General features: G+C 42.5%; 1 protein-coding gene across 3 annotated transcripts in view; it reads right to left on the minus strand.

Annotated features, from left to right (window-relative positions):
- Nucleotides 1-25,862, minus strand: part of Snap91 (synaptosome associated protein 91) — a 106,536-nt gene that overhangs the window by 66,091 nt on the left and 14,583 nt on the right. For all 3 annotated transcript variants that reach the window (XM_032909718.1, XM_032909717.1, XM_032909719.1), the window contains exons 3-7: nucleotides 5,931-6,073; nucleotides 5,209-5,284; nucleotides 4,047-4,149; nucleotides 2,929-3,022; nucleotides 1,366-1,477 (exon numbers count right to left, since the gene is read on the minus strand). In XM_032909718.1, coding sequence (XP_032765609.1) covers nucleotides 1,366-1,477; nucleotides 2,929-3,022; nucleotides 4,047-4,149; nucleotides 5,209-5,284; nucleotides 5,931-6,073 — 528 coding nt within the window. The remainder of the gene's footprint in view (nucleotides 1-1,365; nucleotides 1,478-2,928; nucleotides 3,023-4,046; nucleotides 4,150-5,208; nucleotides 5,285-5,930; nucleotides 6,074-25,862) is intronic.

Raw genomic sequence — 25,862 nt, forward strand, 5'->3', positions numbered from 1 at the left:
AAGGCAGGATCCATAAAAGTTCCTGGACATGCCACCTTAATAAGGTTTCAGTCTCCAAAGGTTTAAAGAATGCTTTAGGTCAAAGGTATATTTTACAGTTGCAGCTCCTTGTAACTAAAACATAGTTCAGAGTCTGCCAAGCTGCCTGGTTCCAGAAGGCACTTAAGGAGTGTGCAATTGATTTAAATGTTGTGCAATCCCTCTATTACGCTCCAGCATGGGCCCCTAGTGATAACAGAGACTTGTCCTCAGGTAACAGCGATGTCTTTTAAAGGAGTTGTTGGCTTACTTCTAGAGACCAAGATCCTGACCAAAGAGAATGAAGTGGTCCTCAGACACAGAGTGGGCACTATGTAATCAATCAAGCTGTGAAGTTGAGCAAACATAAGGATATCCTAGGATGGATACATATATGTATATATATGTATGTTATATATATGTATATGTAATATATATATGTATATATATGTACACACACACATACACACACATCCGTCAAACAAGGCACGAATAAGCAGACCAGTATGAACACAGAGTCATTTCCAGAGTATCTCTCATGCACAGCCATGCCTCTCATTTATTTTTTAAATCATATCTGTGACGTTCGGGAAATTCCTCATAACAGAAGCAGAAAATTGCAGCTTGGTACTAGCTGGACCAACGGAGTGAATAATAACTCCGCAAAGGGGTGACCTGAATACAAAACATGGAACTTTCATAGTAGGCCAAGCCTTCTGTAGTGTACTATCCACCTTGTCTCCTGTAGTGAGACTTAGGGAAGACCAAATCATGGGTAGCAACTGGGTTGGATGATCGGGACTTAGCAAAATGAAGCTGACATACTGATTACAAAAGAGGTCAGGATAGATCTTTATGAAGGAAGTGGGTGGACCTTTCAAAATAGAAAAATGTCATGAGTCAATTTTTCCCCATATGTGAATCCAGAGGCATACACTACCAACAAGTTTCTAGTTATAAGGATGAGAAAATGCTATAGGGGTAGCAAGGAAGTCAGAGTGGAGACTGAACAGGCTGAACAGTACAGGATTCCTAATTCGGCTGGTACCTGCCATCACTTCTAGTCTTCTGTGGGGCAGGTCCTTTAGGAGGGAGGAGACAGATCATGCTGCCTCCCTTGTACTAGACGTCTACCCTAGATATGCATTCATCCTCATGGCCACATTGCTGAGTCAGCACCACCATCAGGAGTCCCTCAGTATCATACATGTCAATCAACCCTGACTCTGCTGAGATACTCACTTTGGTGCTTAAGAAGCTAGGCAACAGACTCATCGCACAGATGAGGAATTTGTCAGCCTTATCACAACCCAGTCAGACCGAATGGGTCACAGCAGTGTCACTTACCAAGTAAGTTAATGACGCCGTCATTGTAGCAAGCAAACAGTTTGATAAGATCTTTGAAAAGAAGCATAAATGCAGCATTTATGACACCATTTGTTAGCTCATTTGGATGCACCTAGAAAAACAAGCATTTAACTTTAGCTGCACATCTCAAGTTAGTTTTCTTTCTCAAGTCATAATAAAACGTCTCAAACAACCGCTAAGAAATTCGCTCGTATTCTAACAATGTTGGGTAACTTTTATCAAGCCTAGCAGTGCCCAAGGACTGGTTTCAAATGCTTTGATTACCTAAGCTAGAACCTTTAGTGAGGAAGAGGAAGGCTAAAAACAGATAAATAAAGAGAAAGAAAAACATTAAGATTAGATGTCCGAGAAAGCTCTTACTGTAAAATCTGTCAAAACCAGTGTGATGGTTTGCAATTTCTACTTAAAATTTCACAAGAGTTGGTTGTTACGAGCAGGGCTCAATTATAGTCTAAGCCATAGAATCTTAACAAAGACTTTAAGCTAGGAGTATTTGAAGAAAATGTTTTAGACAACTATCAAATTACATAGCAGCTGACAATGAGAGCCCAGAACTTTCCTACACGTCAAAATACTTCTTTTTCATGAGTCAGGTCCTCTTAACTGTTATTTTTGAGTCAATTATATATTTACAAGCAGTTGTAAGAAGTAAAAGGAGGGAGACTCCATATGGCATTGACCTAGTTTCTCCAAATGTAATGAAAGAGCTCACAGAGCTCTAGGGAATCGTGTCACGGGCAGGATATTGTATGACACAGTCAGTGGACTGTATTCTGAGTTCCCTAGGTTTACTTGTATGCACGTTGGTTGTATGTAGTTCTATACAACTTCATCACACATGTGCACTGACCGATCTATCACCACAACCAATTCAGGTTATGTTTCCTTTAATTATTTTTTACTTCATGTGTATGACTATTTTGCCTTCATGCCTGTCTGTCTGTGCACCCCTTGTGGGCCTGGTGCTTATGGCGACCAGGCTAGGGCATCTGACCCCTAGGAACTGGAGCTGGTTGGGCACTGCCATGTGGGTGTGGTGAACTGAACTCCGTTGTCTACGAGAGCAGCTACTTTCTTAAGCACTGAGCTATCTCTCCAGACCCTCAGGTAAGCTTTTAAACAAGCAAATAACACCTACCGAGTGTGACAGAAAACACTTGTTATCTGTGATAATACAAAATCACTCTCTGGTGGCCAGTGTCACTCGGGCAGTCCATGTCAGATGGGCTCTGACCAGAAAGCATGGTTATTTAGCTGCGTGAGGAACATCTTGTGCATACTTCATCTTACAAGCGCACCAAGACATCATTTTACTCAGAATAGAAGGCTCGAGAAAGCTGTGTTCACCTTCCTCTGACCTTAGGAAACGGTTTGTAGACTTTGGAACATTCTAGAAGCCTCGGAGACTGAGTGAATGTTCCTGTAATCCATCTACACGAAGGATCCTTAGGGCAACATCTAACTGACCTGCTGCCCTTTCAAAGGAAAGACAAGGAGCAACTATGGGGGAAACGTTTTCCGTGAGGCCTGTGAGGCACGTACATCGAACTCCAGCAGCGCGTCGATCTGCCCCTGCAGGATTGGCATGCTCTTCAGCAACTTTTCAGGAACCATTGTCCTCATTACGCCGTCGGCCCTGCAACACCGCAAACAAACAGAAGCACGCATCCTTGTGAGCACTGGGAATGCAGGGCCGTCTCTTATACCGTGGTTCTCAACCTGTGGGTCTAAAGACCCTTTCCTACAGACTGCGTGTCAAATATCCTGTAATCAGACATTTACATGATGATTCTTTTAAATGTATGTCTATTCATTTTTATTTATGGTTTTCTTTTATTTTATATGCACTGGTGCTTTGTTTGCACATCTAACTTTATTAGGGTGTGGTTTCCCCTGGAACTGGAGTTACAGACAGTTGTGCTATGTGAATGCTGGGAATTGAACCTGGGCCTCTGGAAGAGCAGCCAGTGGGTGCTCTTAACTGCTGAGCCATCTCTCCAGCCCCTCTGTAGATTCTTAAAATAAAATAATAAACCTTCACCACACTTTACCATTACCTTCAGATACAAACAGACAAAAGATCTGCATGTGTTTCTGGCTGATTAAATTCGGCCCAGATTAAACCATTGATGTAGAGGCAAATAAATGACACCTGTGTATTAAAATTCATTTTTTTTCTGCTTCACGGAGACTTTCTTAAACAGTAAGTAATGTCGATAATTAAATTATGGTATGCATATTTCCTAGGAAATTATTACCTCTCAAAACTAAATCACCACATACACAGTTTTCACCTCAATTAAGATTCATATAAATAAATAATTTCATTTAACACCACCACACACTGCAATTAATCCTGTCAGTTCTTCCCATATTTAAAGGCATTTCTACTAAGGATGCTGAGTCAGTTTTAACAAATAAAACTTTGCACCACCTCATTTCTGAGCAGCCAATCAGACTGATCTGCATGGACACACGAAGCACTGTACACTTCGGGGTACCTCCTATCATACTGACTTCCGAAGCCGTTTCTTCAGGTGAATGTGGACTGGGCCTTCCAGGATCAACGCCAGCTGGCATATAAACTGAGTTAAATAAACCTTGCATGCCTACAGGATTGACTGTGCTTAAGTAAATAAGAAAAGGAGCGAGAGCCGTACCCTTTCTTCACTCTGGCAAAGTCGAATGCCATCTGTCTGTAGGAGAAAGCCTTCTCATTCAAGTATCTACTATAACGTCGTATGAACGTGGACATATCATAACCTGGGGAGAAGAGACGAGTCATGAACACAGCGCTTTCGACTGGACTTTTCATACGAGTTTCTACGGCTCTTCTTTTTTCTTTTTTCTTTTCTCTTATTGGATGTTTTCTTTATTTACATCTCAAATGTAAATGTTATCCCCTTTCCCCATTTCCCCTCCACAAACCCTTTATCCTGACTCCCCTCCCCCTGCTTCGATGAGGGTGCTCCCCTACCCCCTCACCACCCTGACATTCCACTACACTGGGGCACTGAGCCTTCCCAAGACCAAAGGTTCCATCCTCTGTACATATGCAGCTGGAGCCATGAGCACCTCCTGTGTACTCTTTGGTGGGTTCAGTCCCTGGGAGCTCTGGTTGGTTGGTATTGTTGTTCTTATGAGGTTGCAAGCCCCTTCAGCTCCTTCAGTTCTTTCTCTAACTCTTCCACTGGGGACCCTGTTCTCTTCAAAATAGACAGGGATTGTCACGGTTGCCTCTAAGATGGGGCTTGCCAGGTTGCAGCAAGCCTCGTTTACCACCTACTTACAAGCCAAGATTCTTCCACATGGGCCGCTCTGGCCATTCAGTGTGGCGAGTAGACTGTCCAGCATGGGATGTCTATTTTGATTTTTCCCCTTGCATTTGTATTTACTGTTGCATACAGCAGCCTGTTTCATGGGTAACACATGCAGCCATCTGATACGGGGCTATCTGGCTTTACATGTATGTGATAGTAAGCAAATACAACGAATGAGCCAGAGGTCATGGCTCAAGCTGCATCAACCTACAAAAACACTCCTTTAAGAGGGGGATTTTCTTTAATTTGGTTGATGACTTCTACTCCTGCATCTCCCGGATCTTTATAAACAAACTGTGAGGCAGATTAACCCAAGGTTCACTTTCCAAAATGAACACTCCAAGTGACAAAATAAAATTGGTATATATTTTATATGATTCATTGTGTACAATTTAATGGCTAATTTAATAGTTACTTTCGCATTATTTTCACAAATAGCCAATGGGACGCACAGTGACAGTGACTCTGGATTAATGTCCCCCCCAGCTTTGCTCGTTCTCACCGTGGGATCCACTCTTATCTAGAAAGTTGCTCAGGTTGAACAGCGTATTTCTAGAGGCCAAATACTGAATAAATCTCTGAAAAATAAAAGTGAGAGTTGAACACCCATATTTGTGCCTCCAAACAATCTATGATGCTAAAGCGGTATTTCATTCATTTAGTTTTACAATTTCTATTGTGTTCACTCCATTACTTATGCAGCACCCTATGCCGCTGACTTTCTCTAAGGGAGAAATTGTTTTGAAAACGCCAGAGAATCATTCCGTGAGTCACAATTAAATTTTGTGAACTTTTACTTCTGCATGTGCTAGAAACCCTGAAAATTTAATAGGCTTCACTAGGAATTCCATGTACAAAAGAAATAATTAAATTTTAATCAATATTTTCCAAAAGTAAATATTCCATTACAGCAATCTTCATTAACAGTCACGAAAAGTTACTTCCTGTGGAAAAAACAGCCCTCCTGATTCTTTCTCTTAACATTTTCATCCACAAATACGTTCACACGGAATATATATGTAGATGTGGCTATATCACTGAGACAAGGTCCAAATCAAAATACATTTAAAGATAGCTAAATCCAAGGCTGAAATTACACTCAAGATGACTATGAAACACCTATTTCTTCTTTCCCTCCTCATTAGTGAAGGTTCAAGGGTCTTACATTACCATCATATTCTCCTATCCCAGACTCTACAAAGAAACAGTTGTATATTTGGTTACCTCATTTCCATGCACCATGAGGTGGTGTGTGGTCACTAAAGCTTTAAATACCACCACCCAGCTGCTGTTTGTCGCCCGCTCAAAGAGGGTATCCGCCATCTGAGGAATATTGACATTGGTCTCGTTGGTAGCCTGGATCAAATCTATGCAAATAGAAGATATTGAGTAATTATTACATATAAAATCCACCTCAATCTTTAAACATTTAAGCTCATTACTAAAGCATGACTAAAGAGTTAACTGAAAAACATTATAGTGTAGCATTCTTACATATGAACACATTAAATATGTGTATTTTAACCAATATATTTATTTATTCTTGAACTTTTTCTTATTCAATTGAATTCTCTTCTGTATTTGTGCTGGTTAATTTTTGTCAACTTGACACAAACTCAGGTCATCTGGGATGAGAAAACCTCAGTTGAGAAAATGTTTCCATGAGACTGGAGACTGGCCTGTAGCAAAGTCTTAAAGAGCATTTTCTTGATTAATGACTGATGTGGGAGGACCCAGCCCACTGTGGGCAGCACAATCCCTAGGCAGGAGGTTCTGGGTTGTATAAGAAAGCAAATTGAGCAAGCAAGGCAGTGAGTGAGCCTCACACTCCTCAATAGCCTCTGATTCAGCTTCTGAAATCCAGGCTCTTGCCTGGAGTTCATTCTTTGACTTCCTTTCCTTGTGGACTATATAACCTGCAAGCTGAAATAAACCCTTGCCTCCATAAGCTGCTTTTGGTTATGGTGTTTTACCACATCACTGCAAAGCAAACTAGGAAAGTGTTCTTGTCCTTTTTATTTTCAACTTGCTGGTACAGATGCCATTTTTAAAATGAGGAAAACACTGGGCGAGTTATGTCTCTTGTCACTCTAAGTACAATGTCCTAAATATGCAGATACTAATCCAATACATTGTTTGCAGAAAAAAAACCAAAAATGTATTTTTGCAACATAGTATCGAAAAGTATACTTCATTTGTATCTTAATTTTAAAGCATGCTAACAAATACATTGCCCTGTGATTAGGAGAAATGCAATTAGCTAATGAGCAAAGGCTCTTAGTATATTCATCCACTACCTTCATTCAGCTCTCAGAGAACAGCACGCAGTGTTTGGTTATGAGCTGGCCTTGGATAGTTAGATAGAAGTGCTATGTAATATATTTCACTATCCACATCTTCACATTATTACAACTCAAGGTGAATGGGGATATATGTGTGTGTGTGTGTGTGTGTGTGTGTGTGTGTGTGTGTGTGTGTATGTGTATATATATATATATATATATATATATATATATATATATATATATTAGAGAACAGGGATGTACAGTGCTCAGAAAAAAAAAGCTTAGTATTGAAATGTAGCTGGGGCAGCCAAAGATCATTGTCTATCTCTGATACGTCTCCAGAACACTGGTCTATCAGCAAATGAATAGAATTTGTGACTGACATCTAGTTTCAGGTATAAGATAGCAATGATATATCTCAGATATAGCACAGTGATTCCTTTTTTCTTTTTCTTTTATTTTCAAAGAACTATTGATATGTGTGGGTGAAGTATATTTCATTTTCATTTTATTTAACAGGCACTTGCTGTGTGCAGTGCTTGGGGAAGCACCATGCAGGAAACAGACCATTTCTACTCTTTAGTAGCTCTTGGTGGGTTTGTATCTAATCTAAACAGCCCAACAGGAACAGAGAGCCTCCAGTTTTAATAGAGTGAAGCCTTAGGAGCTACACCTAGAAAGGACCAGAAGGACTCATTCTTGAAGAATGAGAATTACAATAAAAACATATTGGGGGAAAATATGTTAACAGGATAGGGATGATAGCTGGAACTTCAAAAGGGTGTGAACTAAGAAATAATTATACTTTAGACTATTCATGAGTCAGAACTATTGCTAATATCCCCAAGTTTAGGTGCTGAGAGCTTTTTGATGGGGTTGACTAGTTTAAAAAGTCTTATTATAAATAAATCTTACTGATAGGCAAGTGTGGATTTTGAGTGAAGAGCAGGATAGGTTTTTCTCTGCATTTGCATCATGGAGTTTCCTGGAAACTAAAGTACCACTAGGTTGTCTGCAGGGTGTGTGTGTGTGTGTGTGTGTGTGTGTGTGTGTGTGTGTGTGTGTGTGTGTGTGTGTGTGTGTGTTTCATTCATTAATCCAGAGGGCTCTGGATGGTGGCTGGGAGCACCACCTGCTGGGAGCACAGAGCAGTTAGCTAAATTAACCACAACGGGGGAGGGGGACAGTTCTAGCAGGCAAATACCAAGACATTTGACTTTTACAATCCACATTATTCTGTGACTACCAAGTACTATGTCCACGATGCACACAGGCACAGGATGAGGAGAACTCACCCCTGCATGTGAGGAAAAGGAAAAGCCACAAAGCCCAGCCAGGATCAGGTAGGTACGGGAGAACTCAAATAATGAGGATGCAGAAAAGGTTGGAGGAGAGACAAGGAGCAGAAAGAAGTCAGCAGGTAAAACTGACCGGACTTGTAGGTAGAGGAATGGTTGTTAAAGGGAGACAGAAAAAACTTCTCAGGCAATTTCACATCTTACTCTGGGGAGCAGTAAACACTATTTACTTAGTGTGTGTGTGTGTGTGTGTGTGTGTGTGTGTAGTGCACGTATTATATATATATATATATATAATAGTGACTATATATTCATTATTTACTGACTATATAAATAATATATACAATATGTAATATATATGATAACTTTAACGAGCTGTTGGTCATCTATGTTGAAGTGCATGATGGGAACCCGGGAACTGACTCTATCTTAAGCTTAGAAGGAACATTTGGCCTAGATACAAAATGAGAGTCACTGGCAATGAGAGCTGAAACCACAATAGAAACTGTAATTCACAGAACATGAAAACAAAAAAAGGAAAAGTACATGAGTAAAATAAGAATCAAATTTACAAAATCTTAGAGTTTTATTTAATATCTTCAGAAAGTTCCAGAAGCGGTTAGGGGTTGTCAGAGTGAAATACTACACAGAGAGCCATACTACAGCTCAGCCACCCAGGGGACGGCAGAGCTGACAGACGAGCTGCTGTGCTTAGCAATGGAACTGTTAAAGTCAGCCTCACTAGAGGGAAAATGAAAAGGAGGAAAGTTTTTACTTCTGAAAAACAAAACAAAACAAATGAGAAATAACAGGCTGGGGCAAAGTAGGAAAATCCAGAAAGAGATCACATTTATAATACAGAGTACACATAACCAAGAGACTGAAACCATAAGCAAAACCAAATCTATCCTATGGTAGGTGGTTTCCACATTTCCTGTGTCACAGTGACATGAGAGTAATTAATGCTACTGTGTGTGTGTGTGTGTGTGTGTGTGTGTGTGTACATGTGCGTGTGTGTTTCCGTGTGTGTATGTGGTGTGGTGTGTATGTGTGTGTGTGTGCGTGTGTGTTTCTGTGTATGTGTTGTGTGTGTGTGTTGTGTGTGTGTGTGTGTGTGTTTCTGTGTGTGTGCGTTGTGTGTGTGTGGTATCTGTGTGTGGGGTATATTGCTATGACGCACAGGCTGTCCTCTAACCTGCGGACTCAGAACTACAGGTGCGCACCACGTCACCTGCCTATTACTCTCATCTTTCCACTTTCTGTGTCAGGCTGGCAAACTACTATGTCCTGGGAAAATCTGATCTGTCCCTTGTTTTTGTGAATCTTTGTTGAAACATAGCTATGCTTACCTATATGTCATCCAAGTCTGCTTTTACTCTACAATAACAGAGGTGAATATCTGTAATGCTCAACTCAATTCAGTGGCCCCCAAAGCCTAATGGATCTACTTTCTGACCGTGTGTAGGAAACATTTGGTGTCATATGTCTTTATGTGGGAAATATGACTAAGGGGCCTTGAGAAAAAGTAACTGTGTGATTGAAGTACTTCTCTCTGAACCGCTAATTTAAAGGAAGTTTAAGAGACTTCAAACTAAAACCATCAGACTCCCTACTCAGTAGTAGTTACTATCACAAAAGTAAGAGAGTGGGACCAGCAAGTCCTCAGCGGTTTCATAAAGACACTTGCTACCAAGCCTGACAACTGAGTCTGATCCCTGGATACCACGGGTCCTGCAAATTGTCCTCTGACCTCTGCAAGTGCCCAGTGGCATGTGTGTGCACACATGTATACACACACACATACACACACACACACACACACACACACACAGAGCAAGGAGTGTGTGTGCAGAAAATAGCTGTTCTTGGTATTTATTTAATTTGGAAAAATAATAATTTTCCCTAAAACAAAGATTATTTTGTAACTTTTCCAAGTTTAATTTTTTTTGCTTTCCTTTTTGCTTTTTTTTTTTCGGAAAAGGACGTCACTTTGTAACTATGGCTGAACTAGAACTTGCTGTGTAGACCAGGCTAGTCTCAACTCACAGGGATTTGCAGGCCTCTGCTTCCCAAGAGCTGGGATTAAAGATCTGTATCACAACATCCATTTTTAATGTTAAAAAACCCTATATCAAGTATATTGAGTTCATCAATAATTTAAGAGTTTGCACAATCCTGAAGCCAGGCTGTGATGTTTTGTTTCTAGAACTACTTGGCTGCCACACTTCATTTTAAAACGCCTTTAAGAGGTGGTCATGTCAATCTCTGTTCTCTTTAGTAGATGGTGTACGGTTCTGCTCTATTTCCTCATTAAAGAAATTGTTTCCATTTAAATAATTTCAAAACATTTTTAAAAAGGTTTAGCAATAAACGTGAAGAAAAAAAAGTTATGGAAGTCTAAGCATATTATATGTTATGTTTGAAGTTTCCAGAATTCAATTTTAATTAAAACTGAACTTTGAAAAAACTGGAATTCTAAAATCTAAAATTTATTATAAAATTCTCCTTTTTCCTCTCTCTTCTCCCTCCATTGCTGTCTCTCGGCAATTTCAGCCTGCTTTCAGGCAATAGAAATGCATCTGCATTCTATAGATTTTATATAAAGAGAGTCAAGCCATTTCCTCAGGGATGGTCTGGAGCCTTTTCATCCAATTAATTACACTGAAGTTCGTCTACGTTGCTACAGCGTGAATGGCCTCTGCCACTGTACTGCTGTGCGGCCGGTTATATGTAGGCACACCAAAGCGCCTGTACCCATTTGCCTTTTCTCAATTGTCAACTTCTAACATTACACTCAAAGCTGCTAGGAGCCTCTCTATATAATTGTGCATATGTGTAAGTGGGTATAGAGTATTATTTCCCTTGCAAAATCACTTGGGAGTAAATGAATTGGGTCATTTTCTGATACTTAACTTTAGAAAATTACTTCAAAAATGATCAGAGCTGAATTCCCACTGGAGGTGAAGGAATGAGTGTTCTGTGCCAGGATGTCAAAGCCACGGCTTGAGATGCTCTCTTTATACAGCTCCTCCACCATCTAACAGCCATGCTATCATTAATTCATGGTGGATTTTGTTGTATTTCCATAATAACTAGAATCCACTTAGGATATCTGTAAGTTTTTCGATTGCTTCAGGCAGGAGAGTAAATACAAACCCTTCTCACTATTCTATCCTGCTACAGAATAGAAGCCTCTTCTTCAACAATTGAAAATTTGCCATAGGAAATCTCTTTGAGGTCAGTTAATTCATCAATAAGAAAGAAATACAAACAAACAAGTGAGAAAACAACCAGAACATCTTAGAGTTGTAAACGATTCTTTTTGAAATAATAAATAGCAAAAGCCTGACTTGTTTTCAGATTCAAGGTTACTTTTTTCCCAGGTCTCTGTGACACTGACAGACACTTGAACCATACGCAGGGTGGGTCATGACAGGCCCCCTGTGACCCCTTGTTTAGACTGTCTTATAACCTCTTTTGTTGGATCACCTCCAGCATGAGTAGATGTATTTGTGGGAAAGCAACTGCCCATGGCTTTTCTCTAATCGCAGCCTCCCTGGAGCCTCCCGCTGTCCACTGAATGAGCCTCAAACATTTCAAGCACAAACCTCATACCTTATACTTACACCCCCAGGCCTTCACTTACAGTTGCACCGTAAGTATAAGGTTTGTAACTTATACTTTACCGTGAGAACACAGCCTTTCATTAGAAGGCTCGGCTACCTTACTAATCTTTTCTATGCCAAAAATTGTGTTCTACCAAAATTATTCTAAAACTGTTTCAAGCTGTTCTTATTGCCGAGGCTGTCCCTGTCATCGCTGTACCGAGTGTTGATCTAGGATCCGTCTCAAACGGGCTACCCCCATGATGCTCTGACACAGCCCTCAAGGGAAGGGAGGCTTTGATCTCACCTTCCATACAGTGAAAGGGGGTGGGCAACAGGCTTGGGGCCATATATCTAGTCTGCAGGCTAACTTTGCTACTCATGGACAAGCTAACATGGTACCTGTGTGGGTCTGGTTTTGCACCTAGCCATGGGGATAATATTAACTACCTTACAGAACAGACACTGTCATTTATGCTAATCACCACCTCCACACATCTCCCCTGTGGTCCTCACTGCACAGAATTGTAATTCTTGCTTCACGTATGTGTCTCTTCCATTGAGCTCCACAGCCTACAGGAAGGAATGAAAACCTATGGGAATCCCTTGATACCTAGCTTATTATCTGTCCCAATCCGAAACAATTTTAGGCAGGCATTGTGTATATGTGTGACCATAGCAGTCAGGATATAAGGAAGGAAGATGTTCATTATGAGACTAAGTTACGGGGAAAGACTTTATCTCAAATGCTACTACTTCTACTAGAAATGACTATTCTTAGATAAAAATTAGTGGTCAGGTATTAGAGGTGGGTTTCTTTCATTAGCTCTTACTGGATGAAACAGAATCAAATAGACAGGATGTGTTCCTTTCTATTTCATTGTTATGAATATGTCAATCAGCCTAAAGTTAGAAAGATGTCTTCTATTCCATTTAGAAAATCTCGAGGGGCTGGTGGGATGGCTCAGTGGGTAAGGATACTTGCCACCAAGCCTAAGTGTCTTTCCATCCCTGGAGCCACATGACAGGAGAGAACTGACTCCTTCAGGGTGTCCTGTGATCTCCCCGAATGCCATCTTGGCATACATGCTGCCCTGCTCTAAGGCAGATAGACAGACAAGCACAGACAGACATACGCATACAAAATGGATAGACAGAGAAATAAAAGTAAATATATTCTTTACGTTTGTTTGATTTTTGTCAAACCCACGAGCTAGAAATTTCCTTTCATTGAGTGCTGTTGGTACTACTCCCTAGCATGTTCAGAAGAACACCATCATCTTCTGACTGAAACTCTCTCATGTAAATGAGAAGCTATATTTACACCAAAGCCCACAGCAGATGAATTATCAAACTTTAAACATTCCAGCACCTAGAACAGCTCAGAATATTTGCTGTGAGGTGTAACTAATATACCTTTAAATACTTTAGTTCTCTTAAAGTTACTCACTCCCCCTTTCCCTTCTTTCTCTACTGTCAATTACATATTCATGTCCCCCTCAAAATGCACAGGTGGGAACCCTAATCCCCACTGTAATCACCTTTGGAGGTGTGGCCTTTGTAAGATGATTTGGTCATAAGGATGAAGCCCTGAAGAAATGAATTGATGCCCTTGTGAAAGACACCCAAGAGAACACCTTCTTGGTGGACATAATGCAAAGTTATGCAGTCTGACATTGGCCATGATAACCTTCTACTAGTCACATTAATGTTCTGGCTGCAGAATGAGAAATACACTTCTATTGTTTATAGTCCAACCAGTACACAATGGCAGCCCTCCCTCCCTGCAAGCTAGGGAGTAGTACCAGCAGCTCAGGCAGGTTAACATGGGTAAGCAGAACTAAACGTTTGTGATTCGGAGAATAACAAATAAATGGAGGTGATTCCAAAGTTTTTCTTCTTGGGTCCAACACAAAGGACAGACATTAATGTACCCTCAACAATGCCCTATTCTTCCCTCTGAGCTAGAAGAAGCCCATCCCTGCCATGTCTGTCAGGAAAGTCAAACTGGCAGGTTAGTGCCATGTTGGTTTCCTGTGTAGTTAGATCTGTATGTAGCTGTCTGCAGCATAGCTCTTTCTATCCCACTTACAAGCTCTCTCTGGGGTTGGTTATCTGTCTCTGTTACTTCTGTGCATGTACTTATAAAACCATGCGTGCGTCACACCATCTCAGGGTAAGATGGACTGCTAACGACACAGAGATAACGGATCTGCGTACTGCCTTCCACTCAATCTCTACAATGTTCCTCCTCCAATAATGGCACTGGTAGTTTCGTTAATTTGAACATTCTGCTATATACACGTAAGTGCATGTTAACTGATTCAGACTAAAACAAAGTACAGCAACGCAAGAGGAACGAGACCAGCGAGCCCCGAAGTACCTTTCAGCTGTATTACCTTTGGCCCTAGAGTAGCTGTGTCTTTACAGAGCGCCTGACAGCCTGGCACTGTCTACCTCTGGAATAAGAACCTTTGACTAGAAGTTTACCATCAGGCGAGCCCTGACAGGATTGGAGACAGAGGGCACAACTGAAGAGGTTGTTTTGGAAGGGAAAGTGATTATCTTATAAGAAAGATGACCCAAGGATGCATAAACACATTATAAACATGAACCTACTGCCCCCTTCTCCAGAGAAGACAGTGGGAAGAACAGGCATTAGAACAATGGGGTTGCCTGTGAGGGCTCCAGTGTGCTGGGGCAAGCTTGAAGCAGAAAGGGCATCAGAGGAGGGGAGGGGAGGGCAGGAGAGGCGTGGAGGGGAGGGCAGGAGAGGAGTGGAGGGCAGCGGAGGAAGGGACACAAGAACAAGAGTAGCTGAAGCTATAGGACAGGGACCAACAGGGCAAGAAACAGGAGTGGGGCACCTTTTAACTATAGAGATTGGAGAATGTTCCGGAATGTGACCACAGATTGCCTTCTCAGCAGAGCTCAAAGCAGACAGACAGACCTCTGTGATTCTTTCCTTTAAGCCGAAAGAAACATCTCGATTACCTGATTTAATGTAAGCTCGCGTGTATTTTTATATTGCTACATGTAACTTTTAATATGCCCCACTATCTAAAACTTTAGCTTTCTTTCATCTTATAGAAAAAGATATGTACTTTCACCTTTTGTGTCCACTACAGAAATTTCCCTTTCTTCTACTTGTTCTCCACTGGGATGCTGGCTGAGTCATGAGTGGGAGATAGAACAGGCACAGATGTGGGGGGGAGACTTGGGGCAGCCTAACTCCTTTCTGTTAGTTAGAAACCATGACACTAAGCACAGTTACACTTCCTTATTGTAAAAACGGGGCCAATCACAGCACCCAGCTGGCAGTTGCTTCATTAAAACAGGAAACTGAGAGTCATGCCTAGCACAGGGCCTGATAAACTATAGAGAACACATGTCTGCATGTCTCTCACAGTCTGTCTGTCTGTCGTGTACAATTACAATTTGGTTCACCCTTTAGCTACCTATGTAAGCACTTGGCAAACTGTAAGTTAATTAAATTAATTCAATTACTTAATTGCTTAACCAGTGTTTTTGGAAGGCATATTATGCTTTAGGCATTGGTTTATTAGCCAGCTAGATGAAGAACTGTGAGAAAAGAAGCCAGTGTCTGGCTGCCAAGAGCTTGCATCCAAATGGAGAGCACAGGTGAACCAGATACACAGCAGGCAGACATAAGCAACGTGACAGGAAAGAAGGGGTGTATAGGTAGATATGCCGGTAGACTTAAGACAGATGGTACTGTCCAAAGGCAGGATTAGGAAAGGCCTCTCCAGCAGAATGACATTCAAAAGGACCTAGATGCAGTAAAGAAACCAGCCATTTGGTGATCTCGGGAAGGAATGTTCCAGGCAAAGGAAACAGCAGATGCAAAGGCCCTGTGGATCCAGATGAGCTGGCAGGCTCAAGATGAAATGAGCTAGCTTCTGTGGGTGGAGGACAGTGAAGAGAGGACAGAGGGGACAGTGGGAACTGACCATGCTCTCGACCACACAGGGAAGACCTGGAACTTTAGGCTGAGCATTTGGGGAGGGTTCGAGAGGGTTTGACAGGGCAGTGACGTGTTCCAGTCTACAGTTGGAAGAATCAAGTCTACCATGCACAGACTGAGGGAAGGACATGCACCTACAGAGACAGGCATACTGCAGGTGAGAGGGGAGGGCAGGCTTGCCTGAGTGTGGAGTGAGACAGGATCAGGAAGCACAAGGAAGGATTACAGACAGTTCACAGGGTGAGTCAAGAGGACCAGCTGGTGGATGTGACTGGGGAAGAAGCACAAGATCCACCAAGGAATGGAGAAAGACAAGGACACAGCCCCTGAGTAGCAAGATCAACTGTGTCCAGTGTACTCTCCGGGGAAAGGGGCAGAGAAGCAGTGTGGGTGCTGACACTTAGCCTTGCCTCTCCTTCTGTCTACTTCACTGACTGTCCAACCTTCCCTTTGACCTCACTCCTGACCTCAGGTGGGGGCCCCATGCCCTGTGCGGTGCTGTGGTAGCAACCAAAGACTCATGCACTACAGAGCACACAGGAAAGTTCTCAGTAGAGTAGTCCCATTCAAAGAACCAGCAATAAATGTCCCCTAAAGTGAGCACAGGCCAGTCTGAGTAGGCATTAGGAGCGTCTCAAAGTTAACAAGATGAATTACCAACCAAGTGCGACAGGGGACGTGCTGGTTATGATGCCTCCTGCATGCAGCCCTCAGCTGTGAGACTGCAGAAAGACAACATGAGTGCCCAACTACCTGCATGACTCAAAGCAGGGCTACACACCAGGGTTACCTCAGAGAGGAAGTTGGGGGTTGGAGAGGGGAACTGCCTGGGTGTCAAATACCATCGATCCATACTGGTCCAGAAAGTTTTATTTTAAAAACAAAATTGCTAGTTTGATTTTCTGCTATTTAGGATTTGAACACAGCTATTTGTGTCACTAAGCACTCCATGAGGCTTCTTTATCCCTAGTCATCATCCATGAGGTGAAAACGACTGTTACATGGGTCCACCTGCCACGAAATTATATTTCTCTGATAGCTTACCCTCTTCTAGATTTTTAAGAATTCTGGTTTGAGGTAACACTTGGTAGGTCCATAATTTCTAAGGACAAGCCAAAAAAGTAGGCAGTGCTAGAAAGGGAGCAGGTGGCCATGCCAGCAGAACACCTGTGTTCAGGACATTCTAGACTCATGGGCCAGTCTCTAGATGACAAGAGTGCTGGAAAGACTGCTTCGCTAATGTGGTTGCTAGGGAGATTCTAAAAGATACTGCAGCTTTGGTTTCTGATCCCCTGCAACTGCCACATAATGATCACCTATGAGTGTCTAGTCAACAAGTTTGTCAAGTAGATTAACGCAAGTCCTATTTACATAGCACCATGGTGGTTTTTATGCCATGAAAATGTGAGAGAAATAAGTTTTATAACCACCACCACCACCACCACCACCACCACCACCACCACCACCACCACCACCACCACCACCACCATCATCATCATCTACCTATAAATTATCACCCCAACAGTATCTTAAGGGACTTCAGAGAATAACTTGTCATAATGACAAGTTTATCATATTCTAGCACTGAGCAGCCTTTGTGTCCCTCATGTTCTAGTCACAGCCCATCACTTCCTACACCATTCTCAGAGAAGAGCCGACTCCTTAGCGCTTTCTGTTCAGTCCTTCCTCACACAGCCCTTGGGGCCATAAGGAGAAACAATGTTGCATACATCGGACTCAAACAGCAGACATCCAGCAAGGGTTCTCAGTTCCAGTCAGGATTCCCACCCACATGTGTGAAACTTATGCTTCCTAAAATTAAACAGTAGTTAGAAACAGCAACCATAGCCACAGCCTGGGACTCTCTCTACATCTTCTCAGATCAAGATGGCTCCTGAATGCCTTGTCATTTTTCACAAGGGTATCACCTACCGCCCTCCACTTCTGCCTCTCCCCTAGGCAAGAGCTCTCAAAGCCTCTCCTGCAGGACCTCTGGGTTTGTCAGGACCCCACTGATTCTATACCACAGAGCTTCTTTTTTCTTTCTAGAAAAGCACATCCAAAAAAGAACTCAAATCTTTTTTTCTTTCTGGAATATCATGGAACATAACCTTAGTTCTTAATACATCTTTATTGCCTACAGAAAGATTTCAGTAAAGAGAGAAACAGATTAGGTAAGTGGACAAAAACTATGTATCTTTTCTATGAAATCCATATTTCCTGAGGAAAAAGAAAAGAAAACATGGAAGGGAGATCTAGAGAAGGATTTTCTAGTCCTTTAGAAACTCTAAAGTGGGTTACTCAGTCATGGCAGCACAAGCCTATAGCTTCAGCCACAGAGGAAGCTGAGGCCAAAGGATCACAAGTTCAAGGCCAGCCCGACTGTTTCAAAAATTCAAAGTTATAAAAGGGCCAGGGAAACAGCTTAGATTACACAACTTGTCTAAAATACACAAGGCCTTAGGTTCAACCCCAAGTTTTGGAAAGAAAGGAGGGAAAAGAGGAAATGCTTTTGGGAAGTTAAGATTATTAGTGGATGAGTAAATGTGGGGGAGTAAATAGTGGTCAGAAACGCAGAGATCATACACAGTATCAGCAGGAAGATAGCCTTCTCCTAATGTTCCCTTACCAGTGAGAGCGCCTACCAGTCACACTTCTCTTCTATCCAACAGTTAGAAACACAAGTTCCTACTTCCATTACAGCTTGGGAGATTACAGAGGGCCTTTCTGATGCTTCCCAACAGAATGCTGAATCGGTGACCTCAAGGCACTGCAGCAATCGATGATCAGTTTCTTCAGACTTTCACATTCTTTGAGTACAATTATGATTAATGTAGATTAAGATAACTAGATGTGCTGGCTATTTTGTCAACTTGACACAAACTAAAGTCACCTAGGAAGGAAAGAACTGCCTCTGTGAGACTGGCCCATGGCATGTGGAAGCATTTTCTTGATTAAGGATTGATGTGGGACCCTTGCATAATAAGTAAACAAGCCAGTAAGAAGTGTTCCTCTGTTTCTTGGTTTGCCTCCTTGATGGACTGTAACCTGTAAGATAGACCAACCCTTTTCTATCCAAGTTGTTTTGTGTCAAGATTTTTTAAGATCGCATCGATGACTAGATATTTTCTTTTGACATCCAGAAGTCAGAGGTATTCCAGTAGATCACTGTAATTTAGGGCCACAGATTTTGAGGCGGTCCTTCTATCTCACAGGTAGCAACCTGCCCTAAAAGCATTAGGTGATCGTCATTGACCAGCACTTCAGGATGCTTCTGTTTCTGACCTAACTCGTGCCTCTGTGAAAGTTCACTGCAGGAGAAAAGAATGCTGTTCTAAAGGGAAGTGATTTCTGAATTTAAAAGGCCCCAAATGTTCATAACTGGCCACATTGTGTGTGAGTGTGTGTGTGTGTGTGTGTGTGTGTGTGTGTGTGTGTGTGTACACATATAATCTCAACAAGTTAAACTACATCAGGTATAACCATGCTTCCCACACAGTCCCCACATTAAGCACAGACGATGGTTAATGTACCCTGTCATTAACAGCTCTTGATAAAGACATCTCATCGACATTTCTTTATTGCTCTTAAGCATTTGAAAGTGATTCAATTCAATATATTTATAAAACCTTCTGGGTCACACAGCTCATCTGCGTCAAAGAGAAAGCTTAGTCTCACAAGGTTGGTTTTCACAGTAATGTCTAAGCATATTTATGACTAATCTTACCACAACTCCCTGTTCCAATTCATATTATCTGTGCTTAAAACTTTATCCTTATTAGCAATAATACAGACCAGTCAAAAATACAACTCAGAAGGAGCAAGCAATGTTTAAAAGTTTCAAACTTTCTGACTGAAAACTTTTTCTCTGATTAGATCTTTTCATCTTTATTTCCTTGATTCACATATTAGGCAGGAAAAATGGTATTGTTATGTTCCACCAAGAACACTAGTGATCTAATTCCTGTACCCATAGTCCAAGGTTAAGAGCCCTGTGCTGGCTAATTTTGTCAACTTGACACAGGCTGTCATTCCTTAATTGAGAAAATGCCTCTATAAGACTGGGCTGTATGTAGGCAGGCCTGTAGGGTATTTTCTTAATTAGTGACTAACACAAGAGGGCCTAGCTCATTGTGGGTGGTGTCACCCTATAGAGGGTGGTTCTGATGCTTTGATTGGGAATCTGTGTGTGAACATTAAAGGTCCTTTTCCCTAATTGATTATTGATTGATCAATAAAGATGCCCATGGCCAATGGCTGGGAGGAAGAGGCAGGACTTCCAGATTCCCACAGGCAAGCTAGGAGATGCAGGAAGAGGAAGGAGATCCACCATGCTTCGGAGGAAGATAGGGCCAACAGCCATTTGAGATCTTGGGTAGGGTGACCATCAACCAATTCCTGATTGGGCCTGAGGTAGCAGGCAGGAGATTAGCTAAGCAGATTCGAGAGTGTTGAGCAAGGAGTAGAGGAGGGAGAGGAGGGAGAGAGAGAGAGAGAGAGAGAGAGAGAGAGAGAGAGAGTGTGTGTGTGTGTGTGTGTGTGTGTGTGTGTGTGTGTGTTTCATCCTCAGATTCAAAGAAACCTGGGTGAGAGCTTGTAGCACACGATAGAATACCCCTGGGCTGGTGGTCCTAAGTTCTGTAAGAAAACAGACAGAACAAGCCAGGGAAGCAAGACAGTAAGCAGCACCGTTCCATGGCTTCAGCATCAGCATCAGCTCCTGACTTGTTCAAGTTCCTGTCCTGACTTACCTCCATGATGGATTATGATATGAAGTGTAAGCCAAATAAATCCTTTCCTTCCCCAGGTGTTTGTTGTCACGGTGCTTTCATCAGAGAATAGGAACCCTACATGAGGGCATGCATGCCCCTACCACATTTAGCAGACTGTCTCACAAACAGGATGCTGCAGGATGTGCATCACTGGGCTACATTGTCTCCACACATGATTCTCCTCCTCTGTGCTCGCTGTAAGTTATACACAAAGTTGAAGGTACTCTGTTAAATTCTCTAACACTAAGACATGAACAGTTTTCTCACCATTGGTGCAACTGGGTGTCCCACTTGGGTGGGTGATAGGACCTGTGGGCACCTGGGTAAGAAAGCAGGCTGGGTAAGCCTGTAGCCTGTAGCAGCATTTCTCCACAGTCTTTACATCAGCTCCTGATCTGTGTGCCTCATACTAAAGATGGGAGCTCTTCCTGATCAGCAAAATCTCCAGAGAACGAGGGAATGTGGATAAATAACCTTTTGACAGGATCATAACAAATGCCCCGTTTTTCTCCTGGGTACCTAAGATAGTTATTCCACCTTTTGGAGCTTGAGTTATTATTTCTTAAAGTGCAGAGGCAGCTTCGTCGCACATTAGCACTAATTACAGTCATGAGGAAGCCAAGCTCTGCTACCGTACCCAGTGAGAGGGAAAATCACGACAATTATTCTGAAACTCTGTGCCTCCTTCTCACAAAACCACCAACGTGTGGCAACAAGGGTGGCTGAGCATCGTTGGCAGAGGGCTCCAGTTCTCTAACGTTCCACACTCCTTTGCTGTTTTAAGCCCTGTGCAGGAAAAAGAAAGAAAGAAAGAAAGAAAGAAAGAAAGAAAGAAAGAAAGAAAGAAAGAAAGAAAGGAAGGAAGGAAGGAAGGAAGGAAGGAAGGAAGGAAGAAAAGAAAAGCTTTGGTGTTTAAATAAGACAAGAGCTATGGCTGCCCGTCACAGGGCCAACACTCATACTTCAAGGGAAGTTATCATATGGACCAGAACAGATTTTAGGCCAACAGCTGTGTGGCTCTACCCTCAGAACATGACTGCTGGCCATGGAAAACCCCTTCCATTCTACCCACACATACGGAGGCCCAACATTAGACCATGGGTACAGACACCTTTCTACTAAAGTGATATTCTGCATAGAGTTGAGAGTACTGGGCACAATACCTACTGTGTGCTCCATGGTGCAAGGAGAGAGGATTTGATTTCCCTGTCAGAAAGCATCTGCTGCTTCACTGCTACTAGAAAGCAACAGTCCCTCACAAAGAGGACCACACCTAATTTGAGTACATTTAGGACTGTTGTATACTGTGTAAACTCTTCTCCATCCCGAGGAGCAGAACCAAACTGTGGGGTCCGTTCCTTCTTTTCATCCGTGACAATGCCACATCTGTGAACGTCTTCCTGTCTTCGACTCCAGTCATACGTTCCAGTTTCCCCACAGACTCCCAAACCTCAGGCACCTGCTCTTGGCTGCTGAGAAAGTCCCACCACATGGATCCCTGCCCCTCAGTCCTCTCTTCATGTGACAAGATGGAGGTCCTCAAGCCAGTTCTTGGAACTAACTATGCTAATCTTCCCTCAAAGTGTCAATGTCTCAGTACCTCCAAGGCAACGCTGCCATCGTCACCTCTCAGTCCAGCTTACTCCTAAGGAATCCAGTGTCTGTGCTTCCTGCCCATCTTCTCTTTAGCTCTTTCTGCTGCCAATGGATTGCTGAATTTACTCACTACACTACTGCACGCCGACCCTCCCTCTGCTGACTACAGTAAGCCTGACATTCCTTATATATTTCACTCACTGACAAAATCCAAGAGTAGGTATTTGTGGGTGTTTATTGTGAACCCAGAATGCCTTCAGGTGCCTAAACCCATGTAGAAAGGGGCCTGTACCCTTGGTCTAGTGTTGAGCCTCTGTATTTGTGTAAAGGGTTTTCCATGGCCAGCAGTCATGTTCTGAGGGCACATCCACACAGCTGTTGGCATGAAATCTGTTCTGGTCCATATGATCACTTCCCTTGAAGTATTAGTGTTGGCCCTGTGACTTGCAGCCATAGCTCTTGTCTTGTTTAAACACCAAGGGACAGGCTTTTTGTTGTTGTTGTTGTTTTTCTTTCAATGTTAAGGAAGAAACCTCTCGGGCAAAAGGGACAGCTAAGCAGGTAAAAGTGCTGGCTAGCCTTTCCCAGAAGATCTGGGTCTGATTCCCAGCACCCACATGGCTGTTCACAACTGCCTGTAATTCCAGTTCCAGGGAATCCAATGCCCTCTTCCGGCCTCCATGAGCCCCAGGCCCAGAAATGATGCACAGACATACATGGAGGTATTACACCCATACACATAAAAATAAAATAAACCCAATTCTTCTTAAAAAAAGAAAAGAGAGAATTTTGTTTAAAGTTCTCATACAGTTTTCTGCTTTAAATGGAGGCTGATCAATCTTTGATGACTAATTAATGAAAACATTATCTGAATTTAAGGTCCAAGTTGGTCCATGTATTTTTTTCAGGGATTTGGTCACCTGTTGTTTGTTTGTTTGTTTTAAATTGATGCTGTTTAAAGAAGGTCAGGTGATCTCAGGCAAAGTACACACCAGCTTAGACATCTCTCAGGCCAGTGGTGCTCCTCTGGAGTCATGGAATATTTCAATAGAGACATCAAGTTCACCAATCCCTCTCTTAATGTGTGGAATACAACCAAACTTTTCTTTACTGTCATTTTCCATGGGGATACCAGTGAGAATGAAATGGGCAGCAATTTCTCAAGAGTTCACCCAACAGTAAGTAATAAACACACTCATTCTAAGCAAAGTGTATGTTGATTAACAGGGATATGTGGCTGTTGTTGTTGACAGGCATGAGTGTCTCCTTGGCCATGCTAAATATGTTCCTTCCCTTCACGAATGACTCCTATTATGGTATGGCCTTTTGGGGGAATTTTCATTTGGAACTGTAACTCCTCAGTATGAGACTTTTTTAAAAAATCGCTTTAAAGGACAGACGCAATGCAAGTCTTAACACAGCTGATTAAATTCGGTGAGCCAGGCATTCTGTACCCCTTACCCTTGCCGTGAACTCTGTGGGTTGTTGAGCTGGTCCTAGGTTTTGGTGACTGTTGTTAATGTGGGAGATTGAGGGAATTAGGGAAAATTGTGGTAAAATAGCACTCGTTTCAGATGAAAAGACTCACCAAGTGAGTTTAGTTACTCTTGCGTAAGAGCAAATTGTTTCAAGAAAAAGTATGCAGCAAATCCTTAAGCCTCTTTCAGGGAATAGTGAGAAGGTCCTACGTGAATTTATGTGCTCCAAACGTGCCTGAAATTTGCCTGAGGTGGTAACTCCCAAACCTCACTGTCGTCACTCTGCATGCATGACCTCTGTGGTTAAGAGGGTTATTTTCTTTCTATGTGTTTGCTTTTTTCTTTTTCCTTTTCTCTTTCTCCCTCTTCATCATAAGCTCATCTCAGGAGCAGGCTGCCCTACTTACCCATTCCCATCTTTGGGGAAAGGATGTTTGTTGGAAGACAAAGAAACAGTAACTGTCAAGCCAGAGGCATGTCTGACTGTTTGAGACAGTAAGTGGTCAGTGTGTGTGGAAACCAGACTAGCTGGAGAAGCAATCACCAGACCCTAGGCATCCATGAAGGCCAGGATAAGGCCCCTACAGTTTCGGCTGAAGGACTGGAAGAAAGCAAGCACTTAGCTGCCATTTTGAGAACACATGGGTGAGCACAGTGGACACAGACACAGGGAAAAAGCAGAATTGGCAACTGTTCCAGAAAATCTTAAAGAGACAGAGGTGGCCAGGCCTATGACAGGCAGACCCAACAAGTCACTAAACCACCATCCCAAAAGTACACATGGAGGGACCTATGGTTCCAGCTGCATATGCAGCAGAGGACGGCCTTGTTGGGCATCAGTGAGGCTCTTGTTCTTGTCAAGTCTCAATGCCCAGTGTGGGGGAGTGTCAGGGTGGGGAGTGGGTGGGTGGGGGAGGAGTACCACTCAGGGGGAGATAGCGGATTTCTGGAGGGGAAACAGGGAAAGGGAATAACATTTGAAATGTAAATTAAAAAATATCCAAGAAAAAAAAATCATAAAATGGGAGACAGAGCAAAGAGTCCTCAAAGACTTCAGCATTTACTCCTGTGCAGGAGGATGGGCTAACATTGCTCCTGACTGAGCTGGGGATGGTAGTGGGGGATGGAATACTCATGGTTTGATATTCACAGATGAAGAGTTCTGTGGTTTCTATGTTTTCATTGTGAAATGTTGACAAATGTTTCGCCACTAATTCTGACCACGTTGAGAGTTGACCTTGAAAGCGTTAAGGAACTGGCCTGTCCTTTTTACTTTCTCTGTGGCCAACCAGGTACAGAATCAGAACAATGTCCTTCCAAACCCAGCTTCTCCACTCTGTCAGTAGGTAGTGGCCTTGCTGGGACCCATCAGTGCTTGGCCTCCTCTCCTATACAGTGCGATGTCTTCAGAACTGCTCCTATTCTATACATTTTACAATGGAAAGCTTCAGATTAAGCCTCTGGCTTCTTACTGCTTTATAAAATAACAGGATTGGCCTCTGTGACAATTTTATCACAGCGTCAACTGCTTCCCATTCTTTTCACCATAGATTAACCACGCCAGAGGCATGCTTCCTTGTCCTCCAAACTTATATTCACCTCTTAATACCCAATCAAGCACACCACTGGGAAGCTTGTGTTGACTGTCATCAGACAAAACTATCCATTCTCACCTCAGAATCCACCAGTCCCAACTTCACTGCTTTGTGAGGAATAACTGATTCGTCAATAAACCCATGGGGAATAAACTGAAACTGAGTGGTCAATAAACCCGTTCTATTTTTCTCTCAATGGACACTACTGGGGCTTGTTTTCTGGCAACATATCCTCAAGTGTTGGCCCAGAACCTCCTCTGATAACTGCCTTGTTGAGGATGTTGACCAGAGGCAGTTCAGGGTGATCCTCCCCACTGAGAACCAACAGCGAAGCTTATCCCACTCCTCACCCATCCTAAAAGAAGAGACAAGGACCACCCACGTGAAGGGCAGTACTCCTTCTATTGGAGTACTGAGTTCTACAGCAAGAGACTGTAAGTATAGCTCTCCATGTCCCAACAAATGCCTTAGACATTTTCATGTATTTAGTATGGCAACAAAACTGCTCATCATAAAGCAAGCCTTAAAAATGGACCATTCAG

Source organism: Rattus rattus, chromosome 8 (genome assembly GCF_011064425.1).
Source record: "Rattus rattus isolate New Zealand chromosome 8, Rrattus_CSIRO_v1, whole genome shotgun sequence".
NCBI classification, from domain to species: domain Eukaryota; kingdom Metazoa; phylum Chordata; class Mammalia; order Rodentia; family Muridae; genus Rattus; species Rattus rattus.